This window comes from Artibeus jamaicensis, unplaced genomic scaffold (assembly GCF_021234435.1).
Source record: "Artibeus jamaicensis isolate MK-2021 breed Jamaican fruit bat unplaced genomic scaffold, CSHL_Jam_final contig_327, whole genome shotgun sequence".
In the NCBI taxonomy this organism is placed as follows: domain Eukaryota; kingdom Metazoa; phylum Chordata; class Mammalia; order Chiroptera; family Phyllostomidae; genus Artibeus; species Artibeus jamaicensis.
The window spans coordinates 5,821,768-5,842,837 of NW_026521772.1; the positions used below are offsets into that span (position 1 = coordinate 5,821,768).

At 42.6% G+C, this 21,070-nt stretch overlaps 2 protein-coding genes and 1 long non-coding RNA gene across 9 annotated transcripts in view; 2 read left to right on the forward strand and 1 right to left on the reverse strand.

Moving 5' to 3' along the window:
- NPL (N-acetylneuraminate pyruvate lyase) overlaps positions 1–7,608 on the forward strand; it is a 45,282-nt gene extending 37,674 nt beyond the window's left edge. For 4 of the 5 annotated variants that reach the window (XM_037145659.2, XM_053663699.1, XM_037145661.2 and 1 more), the window contains 2 exons: positions 2,633–2,672; positions 5,906–7,608. In XM_037145659.2, coding sequence (XP_037001554.2) covers positions 2,633–2,672; positions 5,906–6,087 — 222 coding nt within the window. In that variant the 3' untranslated portion in view covers positions 6,088–7,608. The remainder of the gene's footprint in view (positions 1–2,632; positions 2,673–5,905) is intronic. The other variant, XM_053663700.1, reaches the window with a different exon arrangement.
- Positions 7,609–7,639: 31 nt separating this feature from the next.
- On the reverse strand, positions 7,640–14,204 carry LOC119049613 (uncharacterized). 2 transcript variants are annotated; one of them, XR_005082558.2, is made up of 3 exons: positions 14,127–14,204; positions 13,173–13,225; positions 7,640–9,698 (listed from the first exon to the last, which is right to left on the reverse strand). It is a non-coding gene; the product is annotated as an uncharacterized LOC119049613 (long non-coding RNA). The 2 variants fall into 2 exon arrangements; XR_008391298.1 differs by lacking the exon at positions 14,127–14,204 and adding an exon at positions 13,818–14,070.
- The window catches only part of DHX9 (DExH-box helicase 9), a 40,960-nt gene continuing 34,025 nt past the window's right edge, over positions 14,136–21,070 (forward strand). Inside the window, exons 1-3 of one of the 2 annotated variants that reach the window (XM_037145664.2) lie at positions 14,136–14,188; positions 17,392–17,524; positions 18,155–18,295. In XM_037145664.2, coding sequence (XP_037001559.1) covers positions 17,414–17,524; positions 18,155–18,295 — 252 coding nt within the window. In that variant the 5' untranslated portion in view covers positions 14,136–14,188; positions 17,392–17,413. Of the gene's footprint in view, positions 14,277–17,391; positions 17,525–18,154; positions 18,296–21,070 lie in introns of both variants that reach the window. The other variant, XM_037145663.2, reaches the window with a different exon arrangement.

The window sequence follows — 21,070 nt, forward strand, 5'->3', positions numbered from 1 at the left end:
CCCGTACCGGAATGACTCCTCTGTTCCTCCTGGAAATGATCTTCTTTTTACTCCGTGTTCAAAGTACTTTTGCAATTATAAAATGGCGATGATAGATTTCTGGGGGAATGACCACCTGCCATCCCCTTGAGGATGTCACACCTGAGCCACCAGAAGCTGTGATGCTGGTGACCTGCAATAGGGAGACATCATTCAAAGCCAGAGCATGTTAGTCCTCTTCCCCATGAAAATGTGCTGAGAACAGAAAACACCCACTAAGCAGGAAGCAGGAGCCACTGGCTTTGAAGCCGGGAAGGAAAAGCAGCAGGAGCTCACTTGTGACAGGGAGGAGCCATGGCTGCTGTGACAGTTACAGAGAGGACAGCCAGCTGTCCCAGCTGTCCAGAGAACAAAGGGCCTCACTGGATAGAGCTGGTCTCAGCCCCTGGGTAGTGTGTGTGCTGCCCGTAAATGGATGAAGTGGAAAGAAGTAGGGTAGGCACAGGAGAAAGACCCCTGGAGGCCTAGCGGCACACGGAGTTTCAGGATGATGAAAGTGACCGAGAGGTGTGTCCCAAGAAACTAAGTGGGAAGGGAAGACATGAGCAAGACCAGAGCAGGTGGCCCGCCCTGAGCTCTAAGCCAACCTGAATCTACTTCCTACTTAGAGTTCCAATAGCTTATTTAAATATTTACCTTTTTTCAGCCTCAGAGCATGGACATGGTAGGGGCTTAGGAAGCTATGCCAATTATATTAAAAATCGGCATGACTTTGATTTCAACTACGATAAGAGGTGTGAATCGTGTGGACCCTGACATCTCTTTGCATTCATGATTTTACTTTTCCTTCGTTTCCCAGAAAAAGTTATTTCTGAACATTTCAACCTGTCCCGAGCTGAAAGACAGGGAGTGCGCAGGATGGAGGGGGCTGAGAAACAGGTGGGAAGGGGACCCTTAGTGGTTCCTTTCTTGGCTGATCCAGTCGCCATCTCTTTCTTCCCCCTTTAGTCCTGCTCAAATAAATCCTCCTCCTCAATACAATATTCGTAAGGAAGTTAGTGTACCATCTTCTCTGTTTCTACTCATGGAAGGCAACAGCAAGTAGGTCTCATTTGCTCATGCACACATAGGCCAGGGGCTGAGCTGAGCGCAGAATTTCAACAAAGCTGGTCCCTGCCCTACAGGAGTTTACAGTCCAGTGAAGAGGTAACTAATTGGGGCGGACCTTAGTCATTCTCATGGGCTTGAATACCATTTGCTACATTTACATACGTGAACAGACACAGGTACAAAGATGTCCCTTATAGTATTATTTAGAATTGCAAAAGATGGAAGCTTCCCAAGTATCCATCTATAAGGAAATGGTTAAATGCTTCATTTTTGAACTGTACGATCAAATGATATACAGCACCTTAAAAGGATGAGCTAGGCTTATATGCATAGATCTGAAAAGATCTCCATGATATATTAAGCGGAAAAAAGCAGCAAAGTGCAGGCTTGTGGATGTGATGTGCTATAGTTTGAGAGTGAGGGGGGAATATACCTATGTTTATAAGCTTCTGCATATTACAATTTTGTTCTGCTTTAAATTTTGATTACAACTATACAATTGATTAAAACAGCATAAAATGACAATGTTATTGAAAATACATCTCTTAATGAGATGGATGGGAGTCCTTATCTATGAATTAGTTCATGAAATCATGAATGGGTACTACTTAACGCTAAGATGAGTTCAAGTTCAGCACCAATGTTATTTCTGGTTCTTGTTGTAGAAAAATAAGTGCTGTGAACCCCTGTCCATATAAATTACTAGATAAGAATGGAAGAGATTTTGTGTGAGCAGGGTCCCTCAATTCTTTTGGAGTCACATGCCAAAAATCAGAAGGCCCGATCATTTGATGCTTTTCAGCTGACAACCTGAGTAGCCATGTTGAAAGCAAAAAACTGAAAACCTCCGATTTTTTTTTAGAGTTCTCGTTCTCCGTCAGTTGGAGCAATCACTCTGTCACTTTCCTTGTGAATGCCAATGCCGACATTTTGATTTGCTCCCTTATTTGGTTCCCAGATGTGTCCCAGGGCAGTGATGGGGGAGATATATCCTTATTTTTTCAAAAAGGGAAGAAAAAGAAGGACTGAGAGGGGAGATAAACAAGACAACCCACCATTCCATTATATGTGAATTCTTACTCTGATCAGTTTGGAAGGTAGCACTTATAGAAGTTGTCTAAAAACTGACTCCCATGAACCTTTGTCTTGGCCGTTTGCCCCTTGGGTATCGTGGAAAGTACCCCAGAGGTTAGTGTGCCCTAGTTTGGAAAGAACTGCACTGTCTGATATGTTTACCTAGTGAGCTTGATGGGTTAAAGGCTGTCTTCCCTCTCTGACATCTCTATTGCACAATCCTATCATCAGAACTTCTTTTCTGTGTGGGTCCATTTTGCAAAGCTTAACTGTTTGAAAAGATCCTGCCGTGACCTGGATGGATCTCCAACCATCCTTACTTGGCCGATTTTCTTCACTCTGACAGACTTTCAGAAAATTAAGGCATGTGGACTTTTGGTTTGGGGCTCCTCTAACTTGACTTCTAAGTTCTTTACACTGTTATCATAGTCCAGTAATACTGACTATAGATTTGTTTGTTCCTTTCCAGTTTTGTATTCAGAGGTTCATCAACTTTGTGGTCAAACTAGGTAAGTTTCCTGCCTGGAGAATGTACAGGAAATGGACTTTCTCTGAAGGTTCAACGGGAACACCTTTTCATGCTCCACTGCAGTTATTTCCGATGCTAACCTGCAGGACAGATCTGATAAAATGATTACGTAAACCTAGTTGAAGGTCTCGGGCACCCTTTCTCAAACCTCTCTTTGCCACTTCAGCACCCTGTTCACCTCCCCAGCCCAGGCACACACCGCTTTTTGTTCCTTCTCTCCTGCGCTATCAGCACTCCCACCCTTTACTTGCCTCTTATTAAAATGCTCCCACTACACTGCAGCTGATCTCAGCCTAAGTGCTGAGAGGAAGGCAGTGTGGATACAGATCTTACTAAAGTGTGAATGACTGACAGCTTTCCCAGGAGTATTTGCAACTTCAAAAGAGTTCATCAACACGACTGAGTTTAAATAGATTGAGGATTGGATAATAGGACAAATGTAAAATTTGAGGGAAATGTAGTGGAATTGAGTAGAGAACTATCTCCAGAGTCTCCTGTCTGATACTATGGCACATGGCAAAAGCTACCATTCACTCCACTTCTGCAAGAGATTGATCCTCCCTAAGAACTTGGGTTCAGTCCAGGAAACCTTTTAGGTTTAATCTTGGCAAACCTCCTACCTCCCATTCAGAGCCTTTCCTGACTTATCCTGGCCACTGCTCCTGAGCCCGAAGCACCTAGTAGGTACTATGTCCCTCGTTCTCACAGGCTTCTCAGCTCGCTTTCAATCCTTCAAAGACAATGTGTTCCATTTGCTTTCTAAAAAAGATCCTCGCTTGACAATATGTTTTTACTGATTTGAGAAAGAGAGAGAAAAACATGGATGGGTTGCCTCCTGTACATCCCCTGACTGGGAATTGAACCCGCAACCTTTTGGTGTACGGGATGATACTCCAACCATCTGAGCCACCAGCCAGAGTCCATTTGCTTTTCCACTTTCTTGATTTTTGTTGTATCTGTGTGCCACAGTACTATTAATGACCTGTCATTATTCCCTTTCCCTAAGCAATGCTTTTTGCAGAACTGTGGGTTTGCTGTGATAGTTACAATGGTCCTAAAGTGCACTGAACTAGATGTTGAACTATTTAATCTTTAAAAGAACTAAAAGTTTACCTGCATGTATAATACTCAGCAATGATCTACAAAATATAGCTCTAGGGTATTAGCTGAAATGATTAAATTTGTCTGGAATATTTGCATTTTAAAAGAGGAATCTTGAAGACAGTTTTCATGCTGTAAAAGAGCATATCTTAAAAAGCTCATTTCAGACTTTCTTGGGACTTGGAGGTGTCATGGTTTAGTCAAAGGGAAACTTATCCTGCAAAACCTGCAGCCCTATCATGAAGATAGCTCCCTCTCCCACCGTTCACACCAAGCCTGGGAGGACCATGTTGCATTCATCAAACTGTATTCTGTACATTGAGTCATTCTAGTATTTTACTTCCCAGTGCTAAAGTGTTACTGTAACTGAGTTATCTTAGCAAAAGAAAGTTACTTCTTATACCATGGGTTCAAAGGCAATAGACAGTTAAAAAAAACAAATACCTCTATCTCTATTGTGAATTCTTTTCTGAGATCTATCTTCAAAATCACTGATTCTATCTTTAGCTATGTTTACTTCCATTGATTTTTTTTTTTCAGTATTTCTCACTGGCTGTTTTTCTTTTCCAGGTCTTCCCGTTCTTGATTGACATGCCCTTCTCTTAGCCTATGGCTTCTATGTCTCTGACCTCTTCGAAGTCTCTTGCAGAATTCTGTATCATCGGTTCATGGGCTGTGAAACTTGCTAGCTGTGCATTTGCTGACCTTCATGAAGCTTCTTTCTCCTCATGCGCTCTGTAACTTGTAACTCTGAATTTGTCTTCAGAGACCGTTGTTTACTGGGGAGCCCACTGTCCTCTAGGCTGTGAGGTGTCCTGTCGAGTGGTTTTGTGTCTGCATGTCCTGGGACACGTGGTGTCACCAGTTCTAACCAATCTAGGTTATTTTCTCCTTCCTTCCCTCCTTCCTTCCTTCCCTCCTTCCTTCCTTCCTTCCTTCCTTCCTTCCTTCCTTCCTTCCTTCCTTCCTTCCTTCCTTCCTTCCTTCCTTCCTTCCTTCCTTCCTTCCCTTTTTGTAGTTTACACCATTACAGAGGTCCCATTCTCCTTCCCTTTGTGCCCACCTCTCCTGCTCCATCCCCCCCCTTCCCTCTGGCCATCACCACACTGTTGCATGTCACTGCGGGCTATGCATACATGTTCTGTGGCTAATCCCTTCACCTTCTTTCATCCAGTCCCTTTCATCCAGTTGGTTTGTTCCATGTCTCAGTTTCTATTTAGTTCTTTCTTTAGTCTGGTACCTACACCAAGTGCATTAGCCACATGTTCTGTGGCTAATCCCTTCACCTTCTTTCATCCAGTCCCTTTCATCCAGTTGGTTTGTTCCATGTCTCAGTTTCTATTTAGTTCTTTCTTTAGTCTGGTACCTACACCAAGTGCATAAAGCAAATATGGACCTGTCATTCATATATGGCACAGGCTTGGGATTTCTTTCACATGATCTTTTTTTCCTCTACAGCCCTGGCACAAGACAAGGGCTAGGCCTCTATTCTTAAGCCAGTGGGCCAGATTTTATTTTCTTGCTTTTCATGGAAGGCTGGCTACCAGTTTTACCGGAGGAGTTCTAGTCCAGCTCCTCACTGTGCACAGACCCCAGGCTTGCTTTGCATTCCTGCCCCAGCTTTGACAGCTGCTCTGACTCATAAACTACCTTAAATAGCGCATTTCTCAGGGCTTTCTTAGATACGCTTGAGCCAAATTCTGTTATAGTGATGAAGCCCTGTATCATGTGGGCAACAGCAGTGTACCCCTGAATCAGATTATTTTCATGGACCTTTTGGCTTCAGTTCCTCACTGCTCTGACCTCTCTATTCCTGATGACTTTCGTCCCTCCTTCCGGCTTTTACGGTTGATTTTGAGGCTTACTTTGTTTTGTGTTGCAGCTTGTCAGTTTGTTAAAAAATGTTTTCCCCAGCATGTCTATGTATCTGAGGCAGGAAGAAGGATTCCCTATGTCTTCTAAGTTTGCCGTATGGACTAGAAATGTTCCCACTTTTCAGCCCACCTTATGCTGTCGTAATAGTCACTGTAAGGACGTGACTGCTTATTTGGGATGTGCGTGGTGGAGTAGACAGTCCCAGTCACATCGTCCTCATTTACTTTTTCTGTATAGGTTTTGGAGTGCCGCAGACCAAAGCCATTATGACACTGGTGTCTGGAATTCCCATGGGCCCACCCCGGCTTCCGCTGCAGAAAGCCTCCAAGGAGTTCACAGATAGGGCAGAAGCTAAACTGAAGAGTCTGGATTTCCTTTGTTTTCCTGACTTAAAGAATTCAAACTTGGAAGCCAGCTAATGCCTATCAAGTCGGGGTGTGTACATTGTGATGTAACCTACCTTGAAGAGTGCATCCATTTCTCAAGGACTTTATAGATGAGCTTGCACTAAAGTCTTTCCTGTCAAATGAGATCTCACATCAATCAACAAGTATTTAAGTACCTACTGTGATCTTTAAAAAGCTTTGTTTTCTGAAGGGGCGAAAAATGTAAAAGGAGTTGTGGGTCCTCAGTCATTCAACACTGTGCAAACTTTGTGCGGAGAAATGTCCACCCATGCGGATGAAAGGGAATCAAGAGGAAAATTGTAATTAATTCCATTTGCCTTCAGTAGCTCCCATTATGTTGATTTCTGGATGTTCACCCTATTGTACAGTTTTCTCATTTTAAACCACTAGGGTATACTTTCATTTTAATGAATATTCATTTGGAATCTAGGAAAACTCTGAACTGTGGCATTTACTCAGATGTGCTAACTTGAATGCCAAATTACAACGCCACTTAACCACACACAGTTATTGCATTAACACACCAGCTTACTCGGCCGCTCAGTCTAACTGGAGAACACCCACTTTCAGATTGATTGTGATGTCACAGGTTTTCCCCAAAACACTGGCTTAGGTGAGGACTTGCTTCAGTTCTTCCAAGGGGCCCAAAGGAGAGGCCTTCTGAAAAGATTCAAGTCTCCACTTGTTGCTCTATGAGAACTCCTAAAAGCTCCAAGTTTCGAAGAACCAAAGAGTTCTCTGCTCAGACTTCCCCTCCCCGCACTGATAAGGAAGTGTCACCCTTCACATCCCCCTGAATTATTGGAAAGTGAAGGCCATTGTCCCTTGTGCAGTGAGCCCAGGGGCTACTGTTGTTGCGGGAAGAAACTCACACCCAGAGGAGATAGTGGAAAACACGATAAGTTTATTATGTTCATGGGTCCAGAGGAGTCAGTCTCCAAATTCTGAACCCCGAACAAAGGATTCTTGGGGTTTATATAGTCTGCAGGGTCTTCCTGTCTATGTAGCAAAGCGGGATACAGAAACGGAATGTGGAAGTTAGTTCTAGCTATAGGGCTCCCTATACCCATGTGGCAGAAGCAGAGTACAAAGGCTAAATGCGGAAATTAGTTCTGACTGGCGGGGGGCGGGGGGGGGGGTGCTAATCTTAGCCCTTCTGCACATCCTGCTGTTTGCTTTCCCAAACGGCTTATTGCTCTTCCCAGGGTGCTTGGGTTTGGGTAAACAAAGGTTCTTCAAAGCTTCCCGCATCACTGTTACTTCCCAGGCACACTTGCAAGGAGTCACTCATCTTCAGCAATAGGAGATTTATCAATTTTATACGATGCATTAATCACATATGAATTTTCTGAAATCGGTGCTTGGAGAATTTTTAAGAGGCTTAGTGAGATCTTTGGAACACAAAGAGCAATATGATGATTAAAATGACAAAAGTGACTAACCAAACAGAGCTGAGTTTATCGATCTAATTTATCATCCAATTCCACAGGAATGATTATTATATAGCAGTGAGTTACCAGTAATGCCTTTAATCAAAAATAAAGTTTTGGAATATTATAAACTGACTTGTTATCTTTGAATTTAGTTTCCAATGTCAAAATGACATGGGAAATATTTTATTCAACCCAATACTCAAGTCTTCTTTTCCCTCTACCCAGCATCGAGTTTGTAACAGACACGTTTCCTTCAACGTGCTCCTCTTCTGAGTTTGTTTTACTGTTATGTTTGCTTTGAATTCGTTTTTGTTTGATTGTTGCTATTGTTCCCTTTTCCCTGGAGCTGTAAGGCACTCTGGCTGCATCGTCTTCCCTGGGGGCACCGTCTAGCTGTTTCCTCTCTCCTGGCCCCCTGCAGCTTTCATAAGTGGAAGCTTAAATTCATCCGTGATCCACAGAGACTCTCTTAAGGTAAGTGCTTAAATCAGTGTCCTCTCGCCCCTTCGAGTTCATTTCTTCCCTTCTTTTTGTTACCTTTAAGGCATTTTCTTTCTTGGTAGCACTGCAATTTTTTTATTGTAATCAACATTTTTTATTTTTTTGGCATTTTTTAGAGATAGGTTTATTTAGCGCATCTTCATCTTTTTTCGAGCTTTTGGAATTTTTCACTCAAATACCTCTTTGTAAATACAGCAAATTTATGTTTTCCTTTGTGTCTCAATCTGAGAGTCATTGTCCCTTAATAGGTTAGTATATCCCATTTACCTTTTTTGAAAGTTCTGAAGTAGTTTGAAGAGGAAAAACATTTTTTTTTTGGTTCATGCAAATACAGTACATTTTGTACTAATATCAACAGTAAATTACAAATTCTGGATGTGGGAAACTAATTAACACTGAAAAAAGTAACATTCCACAACCCTACAGAATTGTATTAGAATCAGCGCAGGCTGATAGGATAAAAAGCAGGGCACAAAATGCTCCAGTATGCAAATGTATGGGGCTATAACGCTCCGCCCTTTGACATGGCAACTGTAACAGCCATGTGAAAATGGTGTTTCAATGACCACATACGTAAGAAGCCAACCAAACTAATATTAAACTAATTTCTATCGAATAAAGGCAGAGAAAAAATATAACTGTAAAAGTGGAACAAAGCATGTTACAAAGTCCAATGAACTTGAGTAAATTTCTGTACAGGTAGCCATAGAGCTTGTATGAATGTTTCAATAGAAACCAGTACAATGGATATAGAAAAATAATACCTGTGAATGACCTGCAATGTCATGCTCGCTCATTTTTAAAAAATGAATAGAATAGTGTCTGGCGTATCACAGGCCCGGGGAGGTGTTACTTCTCACTAGTTTTTGTAGGTATCCAAGCAATTCAGTGTGTGTTCTTTATACAACTGAGAAAAACATTACATCACCACGGAACCTTTTAACTATTAGCTGGCAAAATAACAACATATGCCCAGGAAGCCATTAAAAACAAGAAATTGGCATTTCAACGAGTACCAATAATTTTAAAGGCGGCAAATCTATGCCTTATTCTTCATTCAAGATCGAAACAGTCGTTTCTGCTGGCCACATTAGACACCGCACCTGTGACATTCATTGCACTGAAGTCATCAATCCTAAATAGTAAGCCATTAACAGTGCCAATCTTAATTCCACTTAAAAAGGGATTTAACTTTTCTCTTGTTTTAATGCATTACATTTCCGTGTCTAGCACCTTTCAGGTCTGTCCTTATTCTCTCCAGCTATATTTTTGCTCGGTTAGTGGGCGCCCACAGTTCCATTCAACCGTGTCTCTCTCTGGGCCGGGAACATTAGGTTTGAACTTCAGGTTAGGTCAAAACCTCCCCAGCTTTTGGGCCCTGCGTTACTGTAGTAACACACATTTAAAACTAAATCTTAAAGGAATAATCCAAACTCTGCCTCTGATCAGCTTTGTGTTTTGTATGTTATTTCGTTAACAAAAAATCATGCCTAATGGGTGAAGCGTGCCCTCTTCCTGGAGTGGTCTGTGTTGGTACATCTTGTCCCTACAGGGCAGCACAGCACTTTGTGCACTAGGACACACTGATCGCTGGCCCCCATATCTGTATACCTGTTACCATTCTTGCTCTTGATGGGGACTCAGCCTCTCAATCACATGGGTGCAATGAGACAAGGTGATCTTCAGATGCTGGGGTTAATTAGAAAAAAAGTTTTTAATACAGTTAATGCCAGGAACTAAAATGTACATATTTATTCTGTATAATTACTTTATAATATAGGTAATATTTCACCAAATCTCATACACTATTTATTACAATACATTATTTTATGTATACCTATGAGAAAGTAAAAAATACTGATGAAGGATGACATGCCATCTCATTCCAGTGGATTCAAAATGTTTTTTCAAACGTGTGTTTTAGAAGTGATACAATATAGCACCTTCCCATTTTCAAAATGAAGTAACTATGGCAAAGAGAATAAAATATCTTAGTAAAGGTCACACTTGGTTGTGTGCTGGGAACTGCCCTGCCTAGTTTCAAAAGCTGTAACCCCACCCCCCAAGGCTAAGGCTCAGTAAAGAGACTTTGGGACCATTAGCCATTAAGGAGACAAAGCTAATCTTCCTTGTAGGGGCCCCACCTCCACCTCCTTTCACTTCACCCTGCTTGGCCCCAGGAGGATGACTGGTTAGCCAATGATGGATAAGATACCTCAAGGGAGGGACAACCTAAGACAGGCATGATCAGGAAGGTTACCTCAGAGAAGGACTTGGAGGCTGTAGAAAAAGGGGGTAATGGACCTCACCCCTCAGCTTTGACATAGCCTGAGTCCTCATTCTGTCTGTGAGAAGTCTCCTAATCTCTTGGCTGCCTTGCTTCCCCTGCCTGACTTAAGCCTGAAACAATGCTGGAGGGTGGTACAGCCCTGAGCAGGAATGGGCAGTTCCTTGGGGCCATCTGGCCTAAAAAAGAATGCATAAAATCCTGTGAAACCTGCTTTGCTAAGAATGCCCTCAATTTTTGGATAAGGGTCCAGGCATAAAACGAGTTTGTTTCCCAATGAGTTTTATGGCCCTTTAGCTAACTGACCCTGACTCAGAATAAGCCCTCACAGTTCTTTGCACGTTATCTATTGTTTGATCCTTACTGCCCGAACATAATGAATGAGGACCTTCCTTGGTGTAGTGCTCCCAGAAAGCAATAAAAGCTTGTCCAGGCAAGGGTTGGGGCGCTCTCTCACTCAGAAAGTGGCCATGCTGTCCCTTTTTCTCCACAGGACTCCGGCAGTCTGTGTGATTTGGTTTGTTGCATCCCCAACACTGTGGACACTGCTGGCCAGAGTCTGCATCAGCTCTGGCAGAGCCGGAATATGAATCTTAACAGGGGAATGACAGACTATTTCACACCAAGAATCTTAAATTCATATGTCCACTTAAAAAAAAAGATTTTCTTTACATATTTTTAGAGAGAGGGGAAGGGGAGGAGAAAGAGAGGGAATGAAACTTCAATGTGTGTCTGTCTCTCATGTGCACCCCCCCCCCCCAGCTCCAGGGATCTGGCCAGCAACCCAGGCATGTGCTCCAACTGGGAACTGAACCAGTGATCCTTTGGTTCACAGGCTGGTACTCAATCCACTGAGCCACAGCAGCCAGGGCCATATGTCCACTTTTAACAACACTTTGAGGCAGGAGACTGCATAAGAAGAACTTTGAGACTGCAATACTGTTACTGGCGAGCATTTAACACCCTGGTTGCCAGGAAACCTTTTACCCATTAGGTAGAATACATAGTAAACCGAGGCAGGGAGGAGGAAGGAGACAAGTCTCACATGCTAACTCAACAGTCCTGAGCCTGGTCTGATAATACTGCCAGGTGATCCAACATCTCGAGAAACACTATGTTAGCAAGAAAGAAGGGAAGTCCTTGAAATTCTAGGTAGCATTCCACTATCTGGGAAAGAAAGCCTTGAAACTGTGCTTTCATCCCAAGGCCTGAATGTGGGAGAGGATTCCCAGTGCCCAAAAAAAGAGCCCATAAGACAGCTTTGGTTAATTACCTACCTCTGGTCACTATCTGTTTTATGAGGGAGTCCCGGATGCTTACAGAAAGAGCCCATACATAACTTTGGAAAGTGCCCCAATTTTAATTAACTGCCTCCTGTCACGTATTTGTTTTACAAGATGAACAAATGGGGTCTGGAGCAACATAAGGATTCCGGCTAACAGACCCCCACACCTACCTAAGTTTGGATAGTCACATTTCCCCAGGAAAGCCAGCACCACATTTACCCATTAATCAATATGTAATTTTTTCCTCCTATCTCACCAACTATGTAAATCCTCAGAACAAAGGGTAGGTCCTCAAAACAAGTTAGGCTCTCTCTTGGAGATTAGGGGTGCTCTTGGCTCTCAGCCCATTGGGCCTCTGCCACCTGGCCTCAGGCTGCCCAGGGGCTTGGCACCCTGGTCTTCAGCCGCCCTTGCTTTTGTTGCCCTGCTTTGCCCTGAAACTTTGCCTTTCACCCCCTATTCTACCCAGTCCCGTTCTCTTCCATGGAAACGGGCCACTAATAAACTGGTTACATGCTACTAGATTTACTGATATGTAATTCTTTACATGTGTCAGCAAGAAGAACCAGGTCTCTCCCGTCAACAACCTCCTAGCACTCCAGTGTTATCCCTAAGATTCAATGACCAAGGACCTACTGATGTAGTGGAGAGTGGGGTTCAGTTTAGTGTGAAATGGCAAATAGGGTAACTTGGTTGTACGGGAGGCAAAGCTGTCCTATTGGTGATTACTTGTATGACCTCAGGTCCAGGCCATGTGGGTTCAAGTCTCAGCTCCATTGCTTACCAGCTACGTGACCTACACATTATTTCACTTTTTAGTCCTTCAGTTATTATCTCATCTATAACATGAAAATTATAATGTCTGCCTTCCGGGATTATTGTGAAGATTACGTGATGTAATACATATAAAAACAGCATCTTAAAACAGCACCTGGCACATCATAAGCATAGTAAAGTGTTGGCTATTATTAGTTTTTGTAGTTATCCAAGCAATTCTATATATGTTCTTTATACGACAGAGAGAAACATTCCATCACTGCCAAACATTTTAACTAATAGCTGACAAACTAAAGTTGAAAATGACGGTAAACCTAAGGCAAGAACTGAAACAAAAATTTGTATTTATTATTACCAGAGCCAGACTATAGTGCCACCCTCATATTTTTTCTCAAGTTGGGAATTTTTGTCTAATTCTCTACCAGTAGAGCACAGGGAATGAAAAATATTCACATGCTTGTGAATGGCCCGTGTGTGACTATTCGAAATAGTGAATAACACAATGAGAGAGTTTTTTGCTAAGCAATTTTAAAGGAACAGTCAAAGAGGTACAGATAGAAAAGGGAGCATGTCTTGAAGCTTCATCCGCAAATATTAAGGAAGATCTTAGAGGGTGCTAAGGTAATGCCTGTCACTGACACCCAGTCCCCTGGAGATTGCAGGTCTCAGGTGCAAGGGCTAAATTAAGGACCAACTCAATAATAAAATTTTATATAATCCTTGGAAGCTCAAGCTCCACCCCTGAAAATTTTGTTTATACTTAATATGTTGCTGTGTTCATTATCTAATTCAAAATCTTTGCAATCCACTTACGTTAGTTGGGTTTCTCTTATTGTAAATATCAGGCACTTGCAGGTGTAAACACCCTGAAAGGTACAAAGAAACAAAAATTAATTATCTTGCCCTTAAGGATGTTACTCTTAATTGAAGAGAGAAAATACATGGAGAAAATAAAAGGATGAATACATGCTGAACTGCTATTCTGATTGTAAGAGCAACAGAGTTTTAAAGGGAATGATCACTATGAGTTAGAAGAATTAAGAAAAAACTCAATCAAAGAGGTTAAAAAATAAGGATATACAGGTCTGATGGGCCCAGATAAATGGATTTTAGTCTGGATTCTCTGGAACAACCCCAACTTGATATATTTTGTATTGCTGCCTTCATGGGAAAAACGAGAGTTAAAAATATAACAGTGACTACTGTTCAGAGTCACTGAACAGAGTCACTGGTCAGAGCCAGAATACAAAGTACTCCACAGACTCTGAAGACAAAAGGATCTCCAATGTAAGCCAAAATAACCTTGCATGATATATCCATTCACTAAACTAGTTTTTGCTGACCACTTAGCACTGCAGTGAGTGGCCTGAGCTAGTCAGGCAGGGTTATTGCCTTCACTGAACGCATCTGAAGTATCTGAATCTCAACAATTAATAACACTTACTGAACGCCTATTACCTGCCAAAAACTGAGCTAAGCGCCTTTCTTATGCCATCTCATTTGATCAAAACAACCGTACAGAGAGGTAGCACCTAAGACTTCCAGCTTTGTCTTGGAAGGCCATCTCATCTACTTAGAGGTCCCTACGACAACATCTCGCTGCATCAAAATAGCACAGGACCGCAACTCTCCCAGTACCGCAAGCCAAAGGTGAGCGTGGCCCTGCCAAGACCCACTGATCTCCTAGACCAAGAGAGGCTCCAGCCGCACCCCGCCCTCTGGGCGCCCTCGAGGCCAAACTCGCTTTCTGCGCATGCGTCCGCTCACCGACCCCGCCCCTCTGCCGCCGCCGCAGGAGCCATTTCGCCGTCGTTTCCATGCAGGTTGAGGTACGGTTGCCGTTTGTCTCAGAGAAAGTCACGAGCCGCGGACGGCCCTAAGAGGGTTGTACTCCCCGGTACCAGGCAGCGGAGACCGGTAGGGGAAAGACCTCCTCGCCACCAGATGTGGCGGCGTGGGGCCCCTCCGCTCTGCAGCCGGCCTTTGTTGCGGAGCGCGGGCGGCCGTGGCGGGTGGGGGATGGGACGCGTCGCGGCGCCGGTTACCAGGATTGCGGGCTGCTCGCCACGCCGGTGCTGTCCCGGGCGCGTGGGACTCCCAGCCTTTCGTTCCGCAGTTCCCAGTCCTGTTTCCAAAGAAGCCAAACCCCACTTCGTTCTCCGGCCTGCCCGGCGGGGCGTTGTCCCGCTCAGCGAAAGGGGAGCCCGCCAGACTCCACACTCCTTTAGGGTCCCTCCTTCGTTCCTGCCGCAGATTCTGGGCGCTGAACTACGGGGAGGGGGGTGAATGGAGCTGTAAACAAGTTAGGCACAGTCCTGCCCCTCACTCACTGAGGTGGCGATCCGGGGCAGCAGGGAAACAAACGGCCGCTGGTTTCAATCAAGATGAGAAATTGGGGAGTGTGAAGGGAGAGAGCCGCATAAGGCGGACAGGGAAGGCCTTTTGGAGCTGACAAAGTGGCTCATTAGCCTGCAGACCGAGGACAAGCAAGAGGTAGAAGGGAGTAGTTAGCGTTTAAGGGCAGAGATTGGAAATGAATGTCATGTGACTGTAGTGTGGTGAGAGGGATTTAAGAGAATGGATTTCGGGGTGGCCAGAGTGGAAACGGAATTATTCAGGACGACATTGCAGTCCTGCAGGTGTGAGGTAGTGATGGGAGAGGAGACGGACAGAAATGTCCAGACCTGTAAAGAATTTTTGTGAGATTATTTGAGCCAAACTGATGACAACGGCCAGGAAGCCAACTCTCAACGGACTGAGAAAGTGCTCTGGAGAATGGCGGTTTTACAGCTTATTTTATACTTTAGAATCAGAGGTGGGGGTGTTGCATGAGATCACTGGTGGTAGATGAAGGGGGCGGGAGAAAGTGAAGTGGGGAAATCTCTGGGTTTGGATAAAAAGTAAAACAGAAGCATATGTTTCATGTACATTGGTGGGTACAGGGTAGTTGATCCTTAACATTCACAGCCTGTGGAGATGGGAAGCGGGGAACAAGGTGACAGTGAGGGCTTCTGCAGTGGGTTGGGCCCCGAGGGGTCAGGAAGAGATCACTCTGGTATTTCAAAGATGTGTCATCTAGATGCAAAGATGCAGTAGACTGGCTCACTTAAAGGTAAAGATGACCTTTGTCAAGGAAGCCACAGGCCTAGGACCTAACTACCTGCCATGACTGCGTTTAGTTAAGAACTTTTATGTTCAGACCATTCTAGAAGGTTACTTCCTCTCTGAGGCTGTGGGGTCTGCCATGCTGGCCTCCCCTGAGCTTGTCAGGTTTAGTGTGTGGCCACATTTTCATCCAACAGATAACGTTTTGGAGGCAGAATTGTTGAGTAGATTAGGAGTCAGACTGTCTGCCTTCCCCAGTTAGGGCCTCTGTCTTCTAGGGCAAGTTACTGTCTCAGGTTATTGGCTGGTGAAAAGGGGATGGTGTTAATGCTTCTTCTGTACAGTAGTCGTAAGGGTTAAGAACAATAGTTCATGTAGGTGATCTTCCAGGGATACGGTCTGGCCCGGAGTAAAGGCTCTGCAAGGATAGCTGTGGAGGAGCTGGAGGGAGTCAGGGCCTCACACTTGGTCCACCGTATGGGTGACTTGGTGCATAATGGTGCCTCGTAGGGAAATGGGAACCCTGGAATTAAGGGTGGGGAGGAGGAACAAATTTGGGAAGGAAATTTAAAATTCCATTAGAGCTGTTGTGTTAGCATTCAGATGAGTACTTGAGTGCTGTAGTTTGATGAACTTTTTGGTTTTGTAGCTTAGAGATTTTATAGTTTAGAAAGGACTAAATTTTGAATATATTTTTGGGGCATCATTAGTATTGAATATTATGGAGTTAGATGAAACTACGTACGTAGGGAGGAAGAAAATTGATGGTAGTTCTATCTACTTTATGTTACTCATTCACCCTGAAGGCTTGTTTTTAAGTTAATTATTCAAAGGTGGAATAAACAGACATCTTCAGTTTTCCACAGCTTTTTCATTAACAGGATTCCCTGGGATTAGTCTGTGGGCGCAGAATGAGCAGGTTTATATACGACATTAGATTTAGGTGTTAACAAAATGCACCTAAACATTAACAGAAGACAGAGGTTTGATGTTAGTTATGGGGTTTCTTCTCACAGCAAACTAAATTCACAGCATTTGGGGTTTTTTAATTTGGCCTCAGATATCTTGCTTATAATTCAGACCCATATCTTAGGCTCCCGAGTGTCTTATGAACCGGGGAGTAGAGGGAGAGTGGCAGTGTGTGTGTATGTTCCACTTGGAGAAGACGTAATGTCCTCAGACTGATAAATACCAAGGTCTAGGGGAGTGATCTCAGGTAACAGATAACTTTTTAGCTCAGGTGCTGAATATTTCATGTATTTGGGCTTACAGTATACAGCCCACAACTCTGAGGAGGTCTACTGGGAGATATCATCAGAATGAGAGTAAACTATTGGAAACATACACAAAATGATGAATGACCACTTCTTAGTATAGTGAGTAGTTTGAGTTTGAATGTAAGCCCCACAGCAGGTGACTGGGAAAAGTAACTTAAACTTTGTATGTCCTAGTTCCTTCCTCTGTAAAAAGATGATGATAATGCCTACCTACCATGTAATGTTATCTACCATTGTCGTGAGGATTGAATGAGTTAGAACACATGAGGTGCCCATTGTAAAAAAGTAGGGCATTGTATAACCAACCTCTTTTAAAGAAACAATAAAAGTCCCTTGTCACCCAAAGATAACCATTCTGGGGGATATTTCTTTTCCAGTCTTCATTTATGCATATAGTCTTTTTTATATTATATAGGCCAAATTATACATTTCTGTATCCCTCTTTTATTTATAACATGTCATAGACTCTCTGATTAAGTCACTAAAATTTCTTCATGGGCAATTTTAATTGCAATGTGATAAAATATCCTGTATTTAACCTGGATTCCAGTTTTGATATTTCCAGTGTTTGCTTGGTAATTTCCATTGTTTGCTCTTATAAATAATGAAGTTTTCAACCTTTTCTTTTCTTTTTTATTTTTATTTTTTAGGTCTGAAGAAGACGCCCGAATCATGGGTGATGTTAAAAATTTTCTGTATGCCTGGTGTGGCAAAAGGAAGATGACCCCAACCTACGAAATTAGAGCAGTGGGAAACAAAAACAGGCAGAAGTTCATGTGCGAGGTACTAAAGAACACAGTTTACATGATACGATCTTTGAGGCTTATTTTGGTGTTAAAAGAACATTGTTTGCTATTTGGAAATGTTTATGTGTTGCATGTTAGATAATGTTCTTTATTATGACTTGCTATTTTATAGCTTTATAAATTGTTTTCAAGTAAGCACTACTTTGAAAATAATCTGATAGGTAAATTCTTCTACTTAGAACATGTATCTTCAGCTTTCACGGACTAGCAATACAGAATAGAAAAAAAAAGTTAGATCACTGTTTGCAGTTTCGCTAACTCCTGTAGAAAGTATAGTAATTCTCGATTGCTGTAGGTCTAAGTGTTTAAATACAAATAGGGAGCTTGTTCTTGGGTCTTATAAAATAATGTTATCATTTATTAATGGACCATTGTGTTATATGAGTAGAGGATTTCTGAGCCACATAAGTTAATATTCTTGTTTTGGATTAGCTTATTACTAGACAGAATGATTCAAGCTTTTTCATAGGGCAGACAGTCCTTGAATTCTTGTAGGTGTGTTATTTTCACTGCATTTACGGAGTAATGCATTGTTGAGTTAGGATTTTTTTTTAAGTCCAAGAATTACCCAGGCCAGTCTCTTAAATTGTTTTCTTGACGGTTAAAGGTTCGAGTGGAAGGATACAATTACATTGGCATGGGCAATTCCACCAATAAAAAAGATGCGCAGAGCAATGCTGCCAGAGACTTCGTTAACTACTTGGTTCGAATAAATGAAGTCAAGAGCGAAGAAGTCCCAGCTGTTGGGGTAAGTACTTACAGTCAAACACTTGAGGAAGTGTGTCCTGAGGTTATGCTAACCCAATATATATGGAGACTCTGACAGTTTTTCAATGTTGTTTTCAAATATATTCAAGTGTTCCTTAGTGTGCGCCTTGGCGTCGGGTTTCCTCGGAGCACTGGGATGAGTTCCTGAGGATTGGATTTCATTCTTACTAGGCCCCTGACTTGTGGGCTCAGGAAATTCTTTTACTCTGTATGTCTTACGGTTTTATGTGTTTCATTCATTCGTTAACTGACTTTGCAGAGCCTGCTGTGTTCTGCATGCTTCCAAAGGTAACATGTTAAACAGTATAAAAGTCAGTAACATTTTAAGACACAATGTTGGGTCTTATTAACACTTTTCTTATATAGCAGAGAGAAAATAGTATTTCATGCACTGAAACACCATTCCAGTGATTTTGGTACCACAGTTATTTTAATCAAATGTGTGAACATGCAACAAAGACCCTTTCTAGTACTGTTTTTAAGAAATAAACTTTATCTCATTTAGTTAAAAAGAAAATTTGAATTTTCACAAAAATAGAAGAATGGTTGACATTTAAAAAGGTTTACATTACAATTTAAGTGGATCCCTTAGGTAACTTAAATGAGGGATTCCATTTATAAAACCTCTCTACAAATTTTTAACAATTTATTTTCACTGAATTTTTGTATTCTGGCTTGTAAAAATACGTATTCTGTGTTCTTCCATTGCCTTTGACTCAGAAGTCAGGGGACTTCCTGGTATATCGTAGCCCTGGGTACTTAGAGGATTCTCAGTCACATTGGTTTGCCCACCTGTAAAATGAATGGACTGGGAAAAATGGTCCTGACATTGTTTCTGGCCTTGAAAAGAGTGTTGCACCTCTTTCAAATACTTGAAAATATTGGCTGTTGCAATATATTGGCTGTTGCAATTACAGTTGAAGAGCTAGTGCTTTGGGCAGGGTTCGTACACAGAACCTCTTTACTTCCCAGGCTTTCCTCCTCACTTACTAGCAGCTTTAGTTTCCTCAAACTCTTAGCCATCTGGTACTTCAGGCCAGAGAGCCTAGATGTTCTATTGGAGTTGTAGCCTCCCGTGGTCTTCCCTCAGACCATAAAGAGGTTTCCATTTAACGGAAAGCCATAAAAAACAGGTGTTACACTTTTGCTATTTCTTGGTTTCTTTCATTTGAAGTCTCTTCTGGAGTCTGGTAGTTTTTTAGTGCCTACATATAGCTGTGGAGGTCCTTGGTAGTTTTTCCCACTGAGTTCCTGGTACCTGCAGGTGGTAGTCTTGTATAGGAGCTTGCTTGGCCATGCCAGAAACAAGACCCTATTGTCTTTTCCTTGTTAACATCTGACGGGCTCGGATCTTTTCCATTGAATGCTCTGACTGTGCATTTCCTGTTTTCTTCCTCACCTCCTGTATTCCAGCTGCACTGGCCTTCTTGCAAGTCCAGCACATTTCTGTGTAAAATACAGAAATTTTTCCATCAGAAAGATTGAAAATAAAGACATGAATAAAGCTTTATCTGGCAAATGAAATACAAAAAGGAATGGCAATATTAATATCAGAATAAACATTAGGGAAGAAAAGACAAACATCAGTTCATAGTGTATCAACAGACCTAGCATTAGAAATGCTAATGTATGTTTCTGGAGGAAAGCCCCAGAGGTCTAAATTCAAGATCCATTCAAAAGAACTCCCTCACAGCCTTATTCAAATTCATAAGAGCTTTTATAGGAGAAACTTAGGGCAGAAAGCAGCTGTTCCCAGTTGCGGTGGGCCAGGAAGAGTCCACGCCCTTCCTTGGACAGGGTCTCTTTTTTTTAGGGTTAATAGCAGACCCACCTGGTGGGTAGTCATGTGGACCATGAGAACAAACAGTGCATTCCCAAGTTACAAGTACCATTCAGCATTTATTGTACTCCGTGCATTCATAACCTCCTCCCTGTGGGTGTGATGTTTATCTTTGGGCAGCATGCGGGCTTTTTAGGTAAGTCGGCCAAGCCTGAGGCTACAGGGCGGAGCCTGACATTCTCAGATGCATTCGCTTCTGAGGTCCTACTGCATCTCAGAGAGTTCCCCTACACGTATATATTGTTATGATGGCTGGTGACACGGGCTGTGAAAGAATTTACTAAGAGAAGAAAATACAGAGAGTAAAGTTTCATTTTTACTTTCCTAAGAGAGGGAAAGGGCAAGGTGTAGAGAAGTGTATCAGCCCTGAAGGGTAGGGGCTGTTAGTTTTCGTTGTACCAAAAAGGGGGAAGGGGTTGTAGCTGGGTAGTCATGGCAAGTGGTTGTAAATTAGGAGGCACAGGCTGATAGAAGAGGCTTCAGTTTGTTTTGCTGTTGTCCTTGGGTTCAGGGTCTGGGTGCTCCAGTCTGGTGTGTCCTATTTGTGTAAGTTTTAAAACGCCTGTGCGGCAGATGCTTTTAGTGATCTTCCCAGTCCTGAGAATAACGGAACAGCTGTTTCTGTCTGACAGACCTAAGGGAAGAGGTAGTTAGCTCTGGTAAAGAGGGCCTGGGAGGGGCCTTTGTGTCTTTTCATGTATTGGGAAAACTAAAATGGTACTCTGAGGAAGTAGCAAACAGGCCCCCCCCCCCAAAAAAAAAATCCTCTAAACAGTTGGAAATGTTAACACTTGGTTCTAACTGAAAATTTAAAATTATAATTACAGGCTGTTTAGATAATAGCGTCTGTCAAAACAGACAGACAGGAGGTTAGAGGAGGAGTCATTTATTCAAAGGAACATTGAATGCTTTTAT